Source organism: Doryrhamphus excisus, linkage group LG11, assembly GCF_037039965.1.
Source record: "Doryrhamphus excisus strain RoL-2023G ecotype Guam linkage group LG11, RoL_Dexc_Guam_v1.1, whole genome shotgun sequence".
Taxonomy (NCBI): domain Eukaryota; kingdom Metazoa; phylum Chordata; class Actinopteri; order Syngnathiformes; family Syngnathidae; genus Doryrhamphus; species Doryrhamphus excisus.
The window spans coordinates 732657-748255 of record NC_136367.1 but is presented as its reverse complement, the minus strand read 5'-3'; the positions used below and the strand labels follow the sequence as shown (position 1 = coordinate 748255).

The 15599-nt window shown below is 44.6% G+C and overlaps 2 protein-coding genes and 1 long non-coding RNA gene across 4 annotated transcripts in view; 1 reads left to right on the top strand and 2 right to left on the bottom strand.

The window, feature by feature from the left end:
* The window catches only part of afdna (afadin, adherens junction formation factor a), a 47239-nt gene extending 44563 nt beyond the window's left edge, over positions 1-2676 (bottom strand). Inside the window, exons 1-2 of the mRNA XM_058064087.2 lie at positions 2442-2676; positions 2247-2374 (exon numbers count right to left, since the gene is read on the bottom strand). The gene's annotated coding sequence lies outside the window, so the exon portion shown is untranslated. The remainder of the gene's footprint in view (positions 1-2246; positions 2375-2441) is intronic.
* Positions 2677-3440: 764 nt separating this feature from the next.
* Positions 3441-11939, bottom strand: LOC131115757 (uncharacterized). Of its 2 annotated transcripts, XR_013629477.1 has the most exons (8): positions 11691-11939; positions 10329-10565; positions 8900-9101; positions 7700-7798; positions 6997-7084; positions 6282-6416; positions 4078-4202; positions 3441-3635 (listed from the first exon to the last, which is right to left on the bottom strand). It is a non-coding gene; the product is annotated as an uncharacterized LOC131115757 (long non-coding RNA). The 2 variants fall into 2 exon arrangements; XR_013629478.1 differs by lacking the exons at positions 3441-3635; positions 4078-4202 and adding an exon at positions 4556-5170.
* Positions 9018-15149, top strand: unc93a (unc-93 homolog A). The gene is made up of 8 exons (XM_058064401.2): positions 9018-9107; positions 10009-10190; positions 10256-10485; positions 12977-13102; positions 13416-13627; positions 13739-13874; positions 14451-14582; positions 14645-15149. The coding sequence occupies exons 1-8, from the start codon at positions 9018-9020 to the stop codon at positions 14932-14934; spliced, it is 1398 nt and encodes a 465-aa protein (XP_057920384.2). The 3' UTR covers positions 14935-15149.
* Positions 15150-15599: the final 450 nt, after the last annotated feature.

The following is a 15599-nucleotide window of genomic DNA, read 5'->3' as shown; positions in this document are numbered from 1 at the left end:
GAAGAAAGTTGAAAGATGCTACGTAGGCGTGGAGGAGCTTTATGGATGTAGTGAAGGAGGACATGAGGGGAGTTGGTGTGAGAGGACAGATGCAGAAGACGGGGTTGGATGGAGGAGATTGGTTTGCAGTGGCGACCCCTGGAGGGTAAAAAAGTACAAACAAATACTTTGTGTTATTATTAGTTATGAGCACTAACAGCATTGCCCTTCTCTCGTTACACTACACTACATTTTTGACTTTTGGTTTCATTTTATTTGGCAATGGCCCCCGAGCCTCACATTGGATACCCTTGATCTACGTTGCGTTAGTTAGCTAGCTAAAATTCAACTGTGGTTGTTTTTTCCCCTATCAAACAGCAGAATAATAAGCAGTGTTTCAATCATAATAAGTGATAAGTGTATGCTGGCAGTCAAGTTTGTTTTAAAAAGTGCAGCACAGTATCTTCCTTCCAGCTTTCTGTCATCAAAAGCGAAGCAAAGGAGTGTTTTGTTTGCATCAGCATCCATCTTGAATGTTTATAAGAAATATGCACAAACTCTTCTCCTGCTGCTGTGGAGAGAAGATAAGCAATAACGCTGCATTAGCGCCTTATCGCGTTGAGGGTGAAAACAAGATAAGATGAGCCTCGCTGTAGTCAAAGTGGAAGACTTAATAATTGATAGCAGCAATGTGATGGTGTGTGTGTGTGTGTGTGTGTGTGATGATGTGCCAGCGTATGTTTTATCACAACGTAATGAACAGACCTCCTGTTACCAGCCATCAAACAAAACACTTTGAGCAGAGTGTTTATGTACGCGCACACAATCAGTGCATACGCGCTGTGACATCACACAGGAAGTGGCGGCGCTATCTGGCCATGTTGGTTTCCTGTTGTGGTTTGGAACTTCTGCTAAAATCCCAGAAGTTGAAGAGCAATCCACCCAAACCACGCTGGTGCGCTTTTAAAGCAAATGTTCCTTGTTGGTGGCTCTGTGTTGTTCTGTCAAGTCAGCTGTGTTCTCATCCACGAGTCACGCAACACGTCAGCCGCATGCTCATCATCGCTGCGCTAACAAAAACAAATGGCTTCATGCAGTCTGTGGGGCGGGTGGGAGTCCACTTGACTCACCACAACTATTTTTGGGAGGTGTCATTGCCCCCCGCATCTCCTTTCAGACATACCCACAACCAAACTCTGGGGCCCCGAACATCAGCCTCCTGACGGGCATCCATAAACCCAAAAGAAGTTACAGTGGTGTGAAAAAGGGTTAGGGTTATCAAGAGGCGGGGTCCACCCTGGACTGGTCGTCAGCCAATATGTCATAACATTATTCTTGTAAAATTATGCTGTTTTTATTATCGCAAAGCTGCTGCTAACTATTCAGTTTTTGCTATTTTTGACGGTGCGGCGGGCCAATAAAGAATCGCTGCAAATGGCCCCAAGGCCACAATTTGGGCACCTCTATTTTAGAATATAAAAGTTTGGGACAACCCCGCTATAGTTGATATTAATTTTTGTTTGGATATTTCTCGCAGGATTATCAAAATAAATCATATAGTATAAATAAAATCATATAGTTCGCATCAAGAGAGCGTAATGCTAACATGAAAGCAGGAAGGGTGTAGCTTGGGAGGTGAAGTCATTGGACTCAGCAGTGTCGTGTGATATTCAGCACCCGCTGGCGAGGCCCGAACATGACAAGAAGAAAACAACATCATTGTTTGCACCTTCTGCTTTGAGTCCCAATTGTCATTTTCCATTTGTAGCACTACTGGTTAGCATGATGCACGCTACAGCTCAGTTTAGTATAAATGTAATTAAGTGTAATATAAATCAATTCATAATCAACAATCACTGTTTTGTGGTTGACTACGGCCTATTAGTAGTCCAAAATATATACACATTAAGCAAATTGTATGTATGATTGGCCTAAATGGAGCGTTTTCAGGCATAAATAGCTAAATGAAGGCATTAGAAGAGGTTGATGAAATGTAGTGTTCCACACTGGCCGCTAGGTGTCACCAGTGCCACACCTATCAGACTTGATTGCCAGAACAAAAGGCTTTCATTGCAGCTTTGAATGGTCTCATAACAGGCACAATAACATTATCATCATCCTAGTCATAATCCATAATCCAGATAAAAGTCCTTCAACAAAGCTTGAGGAGAAACATTCTCCGTGAAGCATAAAGACATAAAGAGTGGTACATGTTGGTACATGTAGTAGTACATTATCACCTACCGTATTTATACTCTATTACTCACGTATGGTGGACGAGATGTGCTTTCTGACACCTGATTTGGGGAAACAACCCAACGATGTGTCCCGTATGCGTCCTGTGATTGGCTGCTGACCAATCCAGGCGTAGGTCTGACCCCCATGAAGACAAGATCTGCAGAAAATGAAAGGATGGAAACAATGATGACTTTATTGAAGTTGGAATTGGAAGCGTGACTCACCACGAACGTCACACACAAGCAAAGCTGCTCTTTCTAATTTTAGATTTAGGCAGACTTCACTTTGAACCGCCAGCCGCCGTAATCCTCAGCCTACCCGTGATGGCAAACTCCAGGAGGAAGATCTTTCTTTTTAATCAGCCGAGAAGCTCAGTGGGACTGAGCACGTCACAGCTGAGCTTGAAGACGACACGCGTGATACCAGACCAGACCAGACCAATGGGTTCTCCAGCCAGGCCCACCTGGTGACAAATGAAAGGATGCAGCATGTTGGGATTTTGCTGGTTTGGTTGTTCTGTTTGTGTGTTTGTGTTGGGAATAACTTGGCACCCAGACTGCTGTTTGCCATATTTGTTTTGATCTGGGGAGGGGGCATGCCCCCCCCCCTGCAATCTACAAACTACACAAGACATCCTGCTGAAGAACAATCCTGTTTATGTTGCATTTGAGTGTAGTGGCTGCATGTTCGTGATAAGGTGGAGGTGTGTTGGTGGTGGCGTCCAGTGGTAGGACATTCTGTGTGTGTGTGTGTGTGTGTTGACGCCACAACGTGTTCTATGGGAGCTTTTGTATTTGCCTGGCTGTCACCGTCTGCGAGCGACAAAGGCTGACTTCATGGACTGGTGCTGAGGTCATGTCCCTCGTGACATGACCTTATTCCTGGACAATTAGGACTTTTTCTTGTTAGATTACAACTTTTATCATCATATTTAGGCTTTCTTTTCTGTAGCAGCAGATTTGTGGTGATATTTCTTAACTTTTCCTGTTAAATTGTATTTTCAGAACGGGCCATGGGCCGCCAAGGGCCCCTGGGCCACATTTTGAGCACCCCTGCCATTGTGGAATAAGGCAAAGGAAAGTAATGTGAAAGCATTCATCACATTGTGAAGTGTAAAAAGAAGTGAAACTCGTGCGGCCATGTTGTCGTCATGCTACATTGACTGGAGTGACCTTTGGGGGGGGGGGGGGGGGGGGAGCAACCACGTCTGTGTGGTCCGACATGTTCCTGAGCCCTGGGGTCTGGCCTATCATCATGAAAGGCCGCTGGAGTCAGTGTGGCGTACGCCACATGTCCACCACAAAAGAGGAAGACGTGACGCTGCCCGGATGAGGTTGGAAGGAGTGCGCCGCCATTGATGTCACACGTCTTGTCTGGTCGAGGGCACGGGCGGAGGGGGGGGTTCTTTCATTTGGACGCTTTGAAAAGAGAAGATGAGTGAGAAAAAGCCTTGTGGCCTCAACTTGAACCTCCTCCTAATCCTTCCTCTTCGTTCCTCCTGCTGAAGCCTGGCGTCTTGTCTTGCAGGAATTTGCTAGCTATTCGTTGCCGTGTACACGGACCTTCAACAGTTTTAGTTTGTATCCACTATTTATTCATTTTAAAAAGACATTTAAATAAACCCAAAGGCTACTTTACATCTTGGATCCCAGTGGTGAATAAATCATTAAGATACATTATATCAAACAAGGAAATTCTAACATTTATTTACACTACATGACAATACCAAGTCCATCTGAAATAGTACATATATATATATATATATACGCCTCAATGGTAGTAATGATAATACAGCAATAATGTAAAGACATCATAGTAATAACTAGCCCACTGTAGGGGCCATATTCTCAAAATACTTACAAAAGAAGTCAGAGTGACGACACTGGAGGCCACGCCCACATGTTGATCCAGGTGACATCAGCTGCTTCTCGCCGGCGTGCTGGCCCAGTCAGACCGGTTTGAAACCTCACGCCGGTCACGCCTGCCTGCTGGGGAGACGTTCATGTGAATAATCACACTTGAAGGAGAACAAGCCAGCCGAGTCGCACTCACACCTCTTTGGTGCAGCTGAGCGGATGGTTTTTAACCCCGACCCCGACCGTGACCCCAAAACTAAAACAAACCCGCTTAGGCAAAATGGGTCATCTGACTGGCATAATAATACTACCACTAATAATATGAATAATAATTGTACTTTTCAGCAGGTGGGTTGATTTTTATTCCATTGTCATGGAAAGGCCGTCACACCCAGCCCCGTACGGATGGTGGCTTTCATGTTTGACTCGTGCGTTGGTCCTCCGAGCTGGCGTGATGCGTTTGCACCATCCAGTCTCCCAAGCGGATGTTGATGAAAACAAGAAGACGCTTGTTTCCTAAGGAGGTGAAAGAGAAACACTCCTGCTCTCCGTCTGCCATCCCTGAAAGAAAGACAACGGGAGCCGCCTACGTTTCCCACAGTGCTCGGCTGCCGTGGAAGGATGTTATTTTGCTTCTTTAATTACCGGCTTAGTGTGCGTGTGTGTGAGTGTGTATGAGTCACTATTGTACAGTACACACACACACACACAAGGAGAGGAGAATGCGGCTGTTGGAGTGCAGGAGAGCAGAGAGGAGAGCCAGATAAATGAGGAGCAGACAAAGTGAGAGTTGAATAATTCATGGATCTGTTTTACGTTTCTTTTCTCGGTGTCTTCACGCTTCCTTCCTCCACTTGAGTTCTACTCAGTTATTGACACGACGCAACAACACCGCTGGCTCTTGGCCCATTCAACTGCACACTGTGGAGTGGCCTTTTATTGTGGCCAGCTGAAGGCACACCTGTCCCATCAACATCACACTGCATGTTGGAATTCACCTTCCCTCACAGTCAACCGCAGCTCCCCAAGGCCCGGCACCATTCGTGCAGCCCCCTGAGGCCAGGACTCTACCACCAGCATGCTTGAGTCAAAAATATCTTTTAAGAAGAAAAAAAACCAGCAAAAATGGAACAGTGAGCAGTCATTTTACAAGGCTAGGGCAAATTATCCAAAAAAAACAGTCATGTTAATATTATGAGGAGCACAGTCATGTCATTTCAGAGTGAAAGAGGTAAAGAATGAAAGTTGAAGTCATTCTTTAGAGAGAATTCATCATAGAATCATACACGTCTGCATTGTGTAACAAAATATCAAAGTAGCAAGTGCAAGTGCCTTTCCTGTTTCACGATGTGACCCTCGCTGGAAAAAGTTAGGACACCCCTGGTCTACGGCATTGTCCTCTTCACAAGATACAATGAATGAATGAAATGGGAGAGTAGTCACTATGGAGAGAACCATTGTCATGTCTTTCCATCTATTACAATCAAGCTGTGTGTGTGAGAGTGGGTGTGTGTGAGAGTGTGTGTGTGCGTGTGTGCGAGCGATGGAGCCCCATAAAGCAGCAGAGTGTCATGCTCAGCATCTCTGTATGTTGTTGTCCATTGTGCTGCTGGGAACAACAGCAGTGATGCACTGTGTCAGCAATGTACTGTCTGCCTCGATCACACACACACACGCACACACACCGAACAACACAGCAATGCTGCCTGGTTCAGCGGTGTGCGACTCACGTGCATAAAGTGTCAAGTGTACACATTGTGAGGAAGAAATGCAGACGTTAGAGAAAGTAAGAGAATGGCGTCGATGATGAGTGTATGGTCTCACGTGGATTCATCCCCATGACGAAAATAAAAGAATAAAATATCCATGAAAGCATCCACGTTCTTCTTTCAGGCAGCTTGTACTCCTTTACTGTCTAATTACTGTCCAAGCACCTTTTGATAGTAATAATCGTGAAAAAGCAGAGATGCGGTGTTTTCCTCCAAAATATTCTTAGCATACTGTATCTGTGCTGGCACTCGTGCCAGGTGTTGAGGACCCCAGAGCAGAGACCAAGGAAAATGTAGTAAAAGTATTCAATAATAAACCAAGGGCGCTAACAGAGGAGGAAAAACTAAGTACAACATAAGATGCCAGTGACAGAAGGTCACAGGGAAGCTGAGAGTACAAAGTAGTAAATAAGTATTACAAAGTGGCTCAACTACTTACAGACAGGAGGCAGCCAAAATAGAAGTTACTAGGCAGAGAGACAGGACGAGGCAACCATGGAAGTGGACTGGTACATGAAGGCCTAATGGCTGATGGGCAAAGGTGTGCAGACCAGGGGAACAAGGCAGGGGTTCGCTGCAGGACAGAAAAGAGACAACAGGGGGCAGCAGACCAAAACAAGTAGAGATCATGCCCTCCAAAATATAATATAAGTGGCCGACTTGCACCCTTTCTCTTTTCACTATGTGGCCCTCGCTTAGCCCGGGACATGCTAGGCATATAGCGCATGTTGACATACGGCACCCACATTGGCCGCCGCAAAGGCAATGAGGTTTGAGGCTGATGTTGACCAGAATGACGCCAGCAGCAGCTGCCGTGCGGTAAGCCGACCAAACATGTTTAGTCAAAGCGGGAGGATATTTTAGTCAAGATTTTCTTGCACAAACAAGTCTTAAGTTTGTTCGGGTGACCATCGTGTATTTTCACGAGCCACACCAGGACATACGCCCCAGCAATGAGACACAGCACATTTACTCCAACATGACCTCAGTCATCATCTCAATACTTGTATCATATGCAGTGGGACACGTATGCCTCCTCTATGGGCCATCAGAAAATACTATCAATAAACCAAAGAATGGGCTTCTCAGAGCTGTGCAGCCCCCCTGCAAACATGATGTATAAAAAAAGATGACTTCAACAAAGATATTTATACCTTTTGTTTATTTCTTCATTCTGTTGTTCTTGCTCATCCTTCTTGTTGGTAGAGTAGAGCTGATTTCTCCCCACACTTGTTTCAGAAGCTTAAGAAAATGAGATGAAACAGAATAAAATCTATGAAAAGAAAGATATTTTCATCAAATTCTAATTCCGTGTTGGTCATATGGTAAGACTTGTCAAGTCTACTTTTTAGACTTTGTCAGACACATTCAGGTTTTCTCATTTCCTGCCCAGTAAAAGCAGTCGACAACTGTCGGATTTGAAAAAAGATGGCCGCCGGCGTGTTGAGTCCAACAGGGATGAGGATGAAGTCTTTTGGGGGCCAAATGAGCTGTGGTTCTCACGTGGGTTTGACATTCCAGGAGGGATTTGCATGAAAGTGCCGCAGGATTGGCTGAGAAAAGTCAGCCTGGAGGAAGGAAGTGAGCACGCGTGAGAAACTAAGTGTCTTAGCTTTGTTTTCCATCAGTAGTCACTCGGGTCAGAGTCTGGATGAGGATGAGCAAGAAACAACCTGCTTTAACTGGGTTTTACCTGACGGCCATACACTACGTTACTTTCCAGACAAGGCCAAACATACAGTGGTGTGGATATGTATATATATGTATATATGTATATATATATAATGAGGGGAACGTTTTAAACTTTTAAAGAAACAAATGTTCAAAAGTAAAGAATGAAACAAAGTCACGAGTTACCTAAGAGGAGAGGACACGTCATCCCTGTGCTCTTGTTTTCAGCCACTAGAGGGCGACCTTGGTCTTTTGCAGGGTGGCGGCCATCTTTAATGTTCTCCACTGCAACAACAGGAAGGATGTTTTCAACCAAGTGGACAACCGTGTCTGCCCGAACAAACAAACAAAACACATCACCCGTCTGCCCCAGGCTCCAGCCAATCAACACTCACCCTGGAAGCACTAATGAACCAATCAGAGAGGATTTCCTGTTGTAAGGTTTACAATAGCTTTTTATTCCGAGTGGTCAAAGTCAATTTGTGCTGCATCATCCAGTCACTGTCATAGCGATTATCACCTTATGATTGCTGATAACGCTTAGATGGCCTTCCACCTCGGGAATGGGAAGCTGCTTCTCATGAACACAATGATTGGCAGCAGGCCGCATTCAAAATTCACCTCTTCACTTCCTGATGGTGTCATGGTACAGCTGCTGCCTTGCAAGGCAGATGACGCAGGCGCATCCTCAATATTCATACAATATTCCAACTTTTAAAAAACATTTCAACTCTATTTTGCAAACACGTTTTCCTCATAATGCCATGCCATTCTTTTTGTTGTAATATTTGGACTTTCTTCAAGTAAAATTACATTTTTATACTTTTTTACACCCCTGTATTTCTTTGGATGTTGTTGTGGGGTCTTTTGTGACCTCTTGGATGCGTCATGGCTGCACTCTTGGGGTCATTCTGCACATTAGTTTTCTGATGTGAACCATCTGATGTAGCAACCATGCTAAAAGCACGGTACCGTGTGAGGTTGGTGTATTTTGGTAAATAGGATGACCGTGATTGTCTCATTTCTGTGAGCAAACGTCGCCACAAACAATGGCGTCAAAGAAAACAAACAGACGGCGATGTGGTGAACGCCCTTGGAATAACTTGTCGTAAACCTTTGCCCTTTGCCACTGCTCCTGGAGGGAACCATGACCCCCCCGCCCCGCCAAGACCACTGACACCATCCTGAATGTAAAGTGGAGTCAGTCAGGTAGAAACGTGTATTATCATTGTCAGCAACACAAAGGAAGCACATAGTCAGGTTTTGAAGAGATTGTATCAAGGACCAAAGATCATATATAGTACTGTACTGTACTATACTGTACTGTCAGTGTGTGTGTGTGTGTGTGTGTGTGTGTCACACTTGGACTTTGCTCGCAGGTCTTGCCTGTAAAGTACGTTTGTAGCGTGTTTCATCACACAAGAGCCTTGACTCGGCGGCAGGGAGGCTCCTCTGATGAGACAACCTTTCCTGGTCTTCTCTTTTTCCCTTCAGTCCGGCAGCCATGATCAGCCGCAACTTCAAGAACGTGTTTGTGGTTTCTCTCGGCTTCCTGTCGCTCTTCACAGCGTATGGAGGTCTGCAGAGCCTGCAGGTAAATGCGAGCGTCATAAGAATATTCATCAACTAGATGCATCTTTTCTCCAAATGTAACTGATCCTTCGTCACGTAAACGTCATTCATTTAAGTGGTCAAAAACATTTGCTAAATTGTAAAAGTAAAAAAAAAATCTAATTTAATATATCAGTCTTTAAATAAATGAAATTAATATTAATGTTAAAAAACTGATCATTTTAGACAGTTTTATTCATCATTATCTGTTATTTTAATCATTACAGTGATATTTATTTTATTATACAATTGTTTTCATTTTTATTTCAGTTTATTTTCTAAATAAAATGTATTACATCTTTTTTTTAAGTAAATTGAGTTTTTTCAAATGTAATAAATCATGAATTATTATATCAAATCCATTGTAATTCATCTATGTGTTAAAAGTGACAAAAATATCAATGCTTTGATTTATTTATATTATTTGTTACAGCAATATTTTATTCTGATATTGCTGTTTTTATTTCCATTTTTAAATTCTCTTTCTAAATAAAATATACTCCAGTCAATATCTTTACAAATATTTCTATTTCTTTTATCTTCAATAAAACTCTGTAAATATTTGTAATAATTGTAAAAGTAATGCAGTTCTTTTCAAAGTGAATTCATCATGAATGAATGAGTTGAATTGAATCAATGAGTTGTGTTTTGTGATGTAAATTCAGCCTGCCAGTGTATTTCTTCTATTCTGAGTATTCTCTAATACTTTCCAAGTCAAGTACCAGTAAGTATTGTATGCTGCAATAATGGTGAGAAAGGCAGCGCATCCAGTGGAAGTCTCGACGCGGTGGGGATAAAAACCTGAAAATAGAGCGCAGGTTGAGTAAGACGTTGAGTCAACCCCCTCAACCTCAAGCAGCTTCCCCGAACCTCTCCTCGTGCAGAGCAGCCTGAACGCGGAGGAGGGGATGGGCGTGACGTCGCTGAGCGTCATCTACGCCTCCATCATCATCTCCTCCATGTTTCTGCCGCCCATCATGATCAAGAACCTGGGCTGTAAGTGGACCATCGTGGCCGGCATGGCGTGCTACGTGTCCTACTCCTTTGGGAACCTCTACCCGGGCTGGTAAGAAGCCGGTCTCATCCAGACGAGGGAGTCCAGCAGCCTCAGTCAGACGCTCCCGCCCTTAGGTACACCCTCATCCCCACCTCCATCATCCTGGGCTTGGGGGGCTCGCCTCTCTGGTCGGCCAAGTGCACCTACCTGACCATCTCCGGCAACGTGCAGGCGGCCAAGGAGGGCAAGAAGGGCTCGGATGTCATCAACCAGTACTTTGGCATCTTCTTCTTCATCTTCCAGTCCTCGGCCGTGTGGGGGAACCTCATGTCCTCGCTCATCTTTGGCCAGGACACCAACATAGGTAGGGAGTGACGCCCAAACACACGCCGACACCCCAAACTCACGCTGGGTGGAAAATGCTTCAGGGTGTCCTGCTCAGGTCTAAAATGGATTTAGAAAGAATTATTGCCCATAATATCAGTAGTGCAGTGTGGCTTCTCATTCCTTTAGGTTACCTCATTAAATGTAGGTTTTATTCTCCCAATAATACAGCTTTTCATATTTTATCTCACGTTTTATCCCGACCTAATTTACAAAAAATTACAACTTGATGCTTTGTTTTGTTCTCATATTTTTTTCAATATTTCAATCCTGTTTCGAATCAAAATGACATTATTTTGACTTTTTTCTCTCAAAATTTTGACTTTATTCTATTTTTTGGCTGCTTTTTTGGTAGATGAATCAAAAATTATAAACCAGTAATTATGACTTCATTTGCATATTATTAAAACTTTTTTCTAGGGCTGTCAAATGATTACAATGTTTAATGAGATAAATCACATTTTCACATTAATTAATCGTGATTAATCACCATGTCGCTCTATGTCTGAAATATGCCCATTTTCCCGTATTTTATTGATGGAATGATAAATTACAGGGCAGGTTTATGTATATTTGTATTATGTATATATGTATTAACAGCACCAAAATCAAGTTACGACATAGCACACATGTTAAAATCTATTTACCTGTTTAACACTGGTTTATTTAATACTCTGAAGTCAGCTGGGATAGGCTCCAGCATACCCACGTGACCCTAGTGAGGATAAGCGGAAAATGTCATTTTAAATAAATTCACATTTTCTGGGATGGAGTAAAATGTACAAAGCGTTAAGGGTTACAAATTGAGTGACAAGAATATTCAGTTCTTGTTTTTTTTTCCTTTTAGAAACCGAGAGTAACGTCTTGGGTGTACTAATGAATGCGAAGGGCTACCAGTTTGATACACACTTCTCAAATAATTTGCCTTTAACGAGTATGTTATTATGAATAATTCATGATATTCATCTACCCTACCAATGCTTATAAAGCTAGCAGTTAGCAACATAACATCTCCCTATTAGCAGTACACTAAACACACTCAATGCTAGCATGCTAACAATAGCATGAAATAGTGGCAATGGCAAACTTAGCTCAGCAGTTAGCCACCCGCTCGGCGGCTGAATCCCAACACTCCAATATGACGGTACAAACATTGAAGGAATGAGAAATAACCTGGTTACTCACGTTTATAAGCCATACTGTTAGTTGGACATCAAAAGTTACGACAACTCTGAATCCCGCGCTGCTGCCCTGGTGCATTCATGTGCCCAGCTGGTGTCGTAAATGGGAGCTGCGCTGAGAGCAGCAAAAGAGAATGGACACTTAGGAGAGACCCGTTGCATTAAAGCACCGGGTCATAAATCTAGGAATGCTGGAGCTATAGCACACAATTTGTATAGCACGCGACTACCAGGAATAGAACCAACCACCCCAGCCAATCAACCTCCAACCTGCGTTGATGTGTGGCACTTACAGCAAACAGCCACCAGAGGGAAACATCTCCCTTTGTCAGATTGCAGACCTGTCAATCGCTCCCTTTTCCCAGGGGAATTCACTGTTTTGTTTTGGTTTTATTGCCCTTCTTATCCGTCGCCCTCCTGTTTAATAGTTTCCCATCAACCCCGCGAACCCCCCCCCCCCACACACACAGTTTTTTTTAGCTTCCACTGAACTAAAATAACCCCCTCCTTTACTGCATGTTGTGAGTAATTAACAATGGGTTCAGCTAATGTGCTTTTGCTGCCATCTAGTGTCTACTTGCAAGATCACAAGTAGACATTATGACATTCTTTTCCCTCATATTGTTACGAGTTTATTCTTTGACATTTTTCACTTTTTTCCTTTTTAGAATACGATTTTTCCTTCATAATATTTGTCTTCATTCTCGTAACATTACAGCTGTTTTTTTCTATTTCTACTGTTGCTGTTTTTCTTTTAAAACTCTGCTACCAAAATGACATTTTCCCCTCGTCATATTACGACTTTTTTCCTTAAAACTTTGTTTTCTTCATATTTTGACTTTATTTTCATCAAAATTCAGGCTTTTTTCCCATTTCCAACAATTTTGTAAATTGCGAATTGCAAATTTATTCTGACTTTATTTATTCCCATATTTTTTTTTAATTCTCGTAATATTACAACTTTTTCCTCAGCCTCATTTGATTTGTTGACAAACTGAAGCCAAGTTTGCTGAATCAGCACATCTTCCCCTAAAAGTTAATGAGTGTCCATTTGGGGCTTTTGAGGAGGATTGAAGACCGGGCGAGGTTGAGTTTTAAGAGTTGTGTAGCGATGACATGCTAGTTTACGGTGCTGATATTCCTCATCTTATCAGCGCCGACGATACCGGGCAAGGTCAAGCAAGGTCACGTGACCGCTAGCCGGGGTCCCCACGCCGTCATCACGCATGTCAGTTACACTAAAAGCATCGCTGACGTCAAAATGCCTCTCATGTCTCTTGTGGCGCCCAGCCGACATCTCGGACGAGCAGCTGCGGTCCTGCGGGGCGGCCGACTGCGGCCTGAACATCACGTCCAACAGCACCACCAGCAGGCCGGCCCAGAAACTGGTGTGGACCCTCGTCGGCTGCTACATCGGTAACGGCGACATCTGTCACCCTGATGCTGAAGATGATAAAGCCTCTGTAACCATGGTAACCGGTCCTTCAGCGGGCCGCGTGCACCTCATTTCCTAGCGAGACACGTGCGACTTTCGGGCAAGTACCGATTGGCGTCAAACGCCCGATAAATGCTAAATGCTAATGTTGACGCCAAGCGGACACCACGATCCAAAGTACACAATCATCCACACATCACCTCTCAATATTTTATCCGACTCTTATCTTATCAGATTGTGCGGCGTTGATACGCTTGCCAAGCCGATTATCTGTCCTGTGATGACCCGTGACAGGCGTGGGCGTGCTGGCCATGCTGATCGTGGCCATCTTCCTGGACAACATCGACCGGGAACAGACCAGCCAGTTCCGTGGCAACCGGGAGCCGTTCTGGCACACCTTCCTGGCCACGTTCCGCCTGCTGAAGGACTGGAGGCTGCTGACGCTCATCCCGCTCACCATGTACAGCGGCTTCGAGCAGAGCTTTCTCGCTGGCGAGTACACTAAGGTACGCCGCGGCGTTCCACCTTCATCCTGTGGTGGGGCTCCTAACCCTAGGAGCGAATGATGGGTACGGTGTGGATGTGAATAAAGCGGAGTCAGTGCTTCCTCCTCGCAGAACTACGTGACGTGCGCGTTGGGCATCCACTACGTGGGCTTTGTGATGATGTGTTTCGGGGCGTCCAATTCCCTTTGCTCCTTCCTCTTCGGGAGACTCGCTCGCTACACCGGGAGGGCGGCGCTCTTCCTCCTGGGTAAGGGAGTCCTTCACCCCAAGATATGGGATGGTGTCACACTTAAATGTTCCATATCATCAAGCAAATATGAATATGAGTCAATGACAACACAAACTGCTCTTTTGGAATCAAACGTTTTATTACTAAGTTGCTTTCAGTTGGGGGTCATCAGCAAATGGCGGGACAGGATTCATGCTTCCATTTATCACGCCAAGTCTTCCAGGTCCTGATGCAGCAAAACGGCCTCACACCATCACACTACCACCACCATATTTTACCGTTGCTCTGAAACGTTACTTTTACGCCCCATGTAATGGGACACACGCCTTCCAAACAGGGAAGTATTTCCCCAAAGGTCTTGGGGATCATCTAGATGTGTTCTGGCCAAATGGAGACCAGCCTTCTTCTGTTCAGAAGTGGTTTTGGTCTTGGAACTCTGCCATGCAGGCCGTTTTGGCCTGGTCACTGAGCGTCCCTTAATGATAAACGTTTGACTTCAAAAGTGTTGAGTCATGTTGACATTTGGTTGATGATCCCAAACATCCATCGATATGATTTGGGATGTTCTCACCCGGGTTGTCGCTTGCTCTTCAGCTGCCGTGGCCAACTTCTCCTGCATCATGGCCCTCTTGTACTGGAGGCCCCACCCGGACCAGCTGGGGGTCTTCTTTGTGTTTCCTGCTCTGTGGGGGATGGCTGACGCTATCTGGCAGACGCAGACCAACGGTGAGAACATGTCAGACCTTCACGCCAAACGGCCGGCTGATAAGCGGATGTTGCTCCCACAGCTCTGTACGGCATCCTCTTCCCCCGCGACAAGGAGGCGGCCTTCGCCAACTACCGCATGTGGGAGTCGCTGGGCTTCGTCATCGCCTTCGCCTACAGCACCTTCCTGTGCCTGGAGTACAAGCTCTACATCCTGCTGTCCGTCCTGCTGCTCACCGCCGTCACCTACCCCGTGGTGGAGTACTACGAGCACAAGTGTCCCACGCCGCCCGTGGAGGAGAGCGCCTACGAGAGCCACAAGGAGAAGGTCGCAATGGACGGGAAAAACATCTGCTGCCAGACGAAACTCTAAAAACAACAAAAAATGATTTGCTGATCATCAACATGGAGAAGATGGACTCAGCCTCGTTCCTCCGTTGTCTCATCTCGCCATCTTGTTCATTTATGGTTTGCCTTTGCACGTCTTTTTCTTTGTATTTTTTCCCCAGAACAGCCTCAACGTCTTTGTTCTTTGAGTTTTTTCATTTCTTTTCATTTTGGTCAAAATGATAAAAAATAGCAGCTGATTCTGACCTCTTGTATTTTTGTAATATTCTGAATACATATATTTCATTGTATTTTATTAAAATGATTCAAACGAGCTGTTGTGATGATTTGGAAGGAGAGAGAGCTTCTTAGCTTTACCTCCAACTCCAACAGCCGTTATTAGAAAGCCGGGTTGGACGTGTGACCAATCACAGTGGAGTGGGCATGCCCACGAAGTACAAATGTAAGGAAATACGGCTGGAATAGATTCAGGAAGAACTAGAAAGCTTTGTGTAGAGAAAAAAAAATGGGCATGGACATGCCATGGCTGAGGTGGACATGCCATGGCTGACATGAACATGCTACGGCTGACATGGACATGTCATGGATGACATGGACATGCCATGGCTGACATGGACATGTCATGGATGAGACGGACATGCCATGGCTGAGATGATCATGCCATGGCTGAGATGATCATGCCATGGCTGA

Coding starts and splice junctions, on each gene's coding strand:
- unc93a (XM_058064401.2), top strand. CDS start 9,018: ATGATCAGCCGCAACTTCAAGAACGTGTTTGTGGTTTCTCTCGGCTTC. Junction 13,103..13,415: donor CCTCGTCGGCTGCTACATCG/GTAACGGCGACA, acceptor GACCCGTGACAG/GCGTGGGCGTGCTGGCCATG. Junction 13,875..14,450: donor GGCGGCGCTCTTCCTCCTGG/GTAAGGGAGTCC, acceptor CTTGCTCTTCAG/CTGCCGTGGCCAACTTCTCC.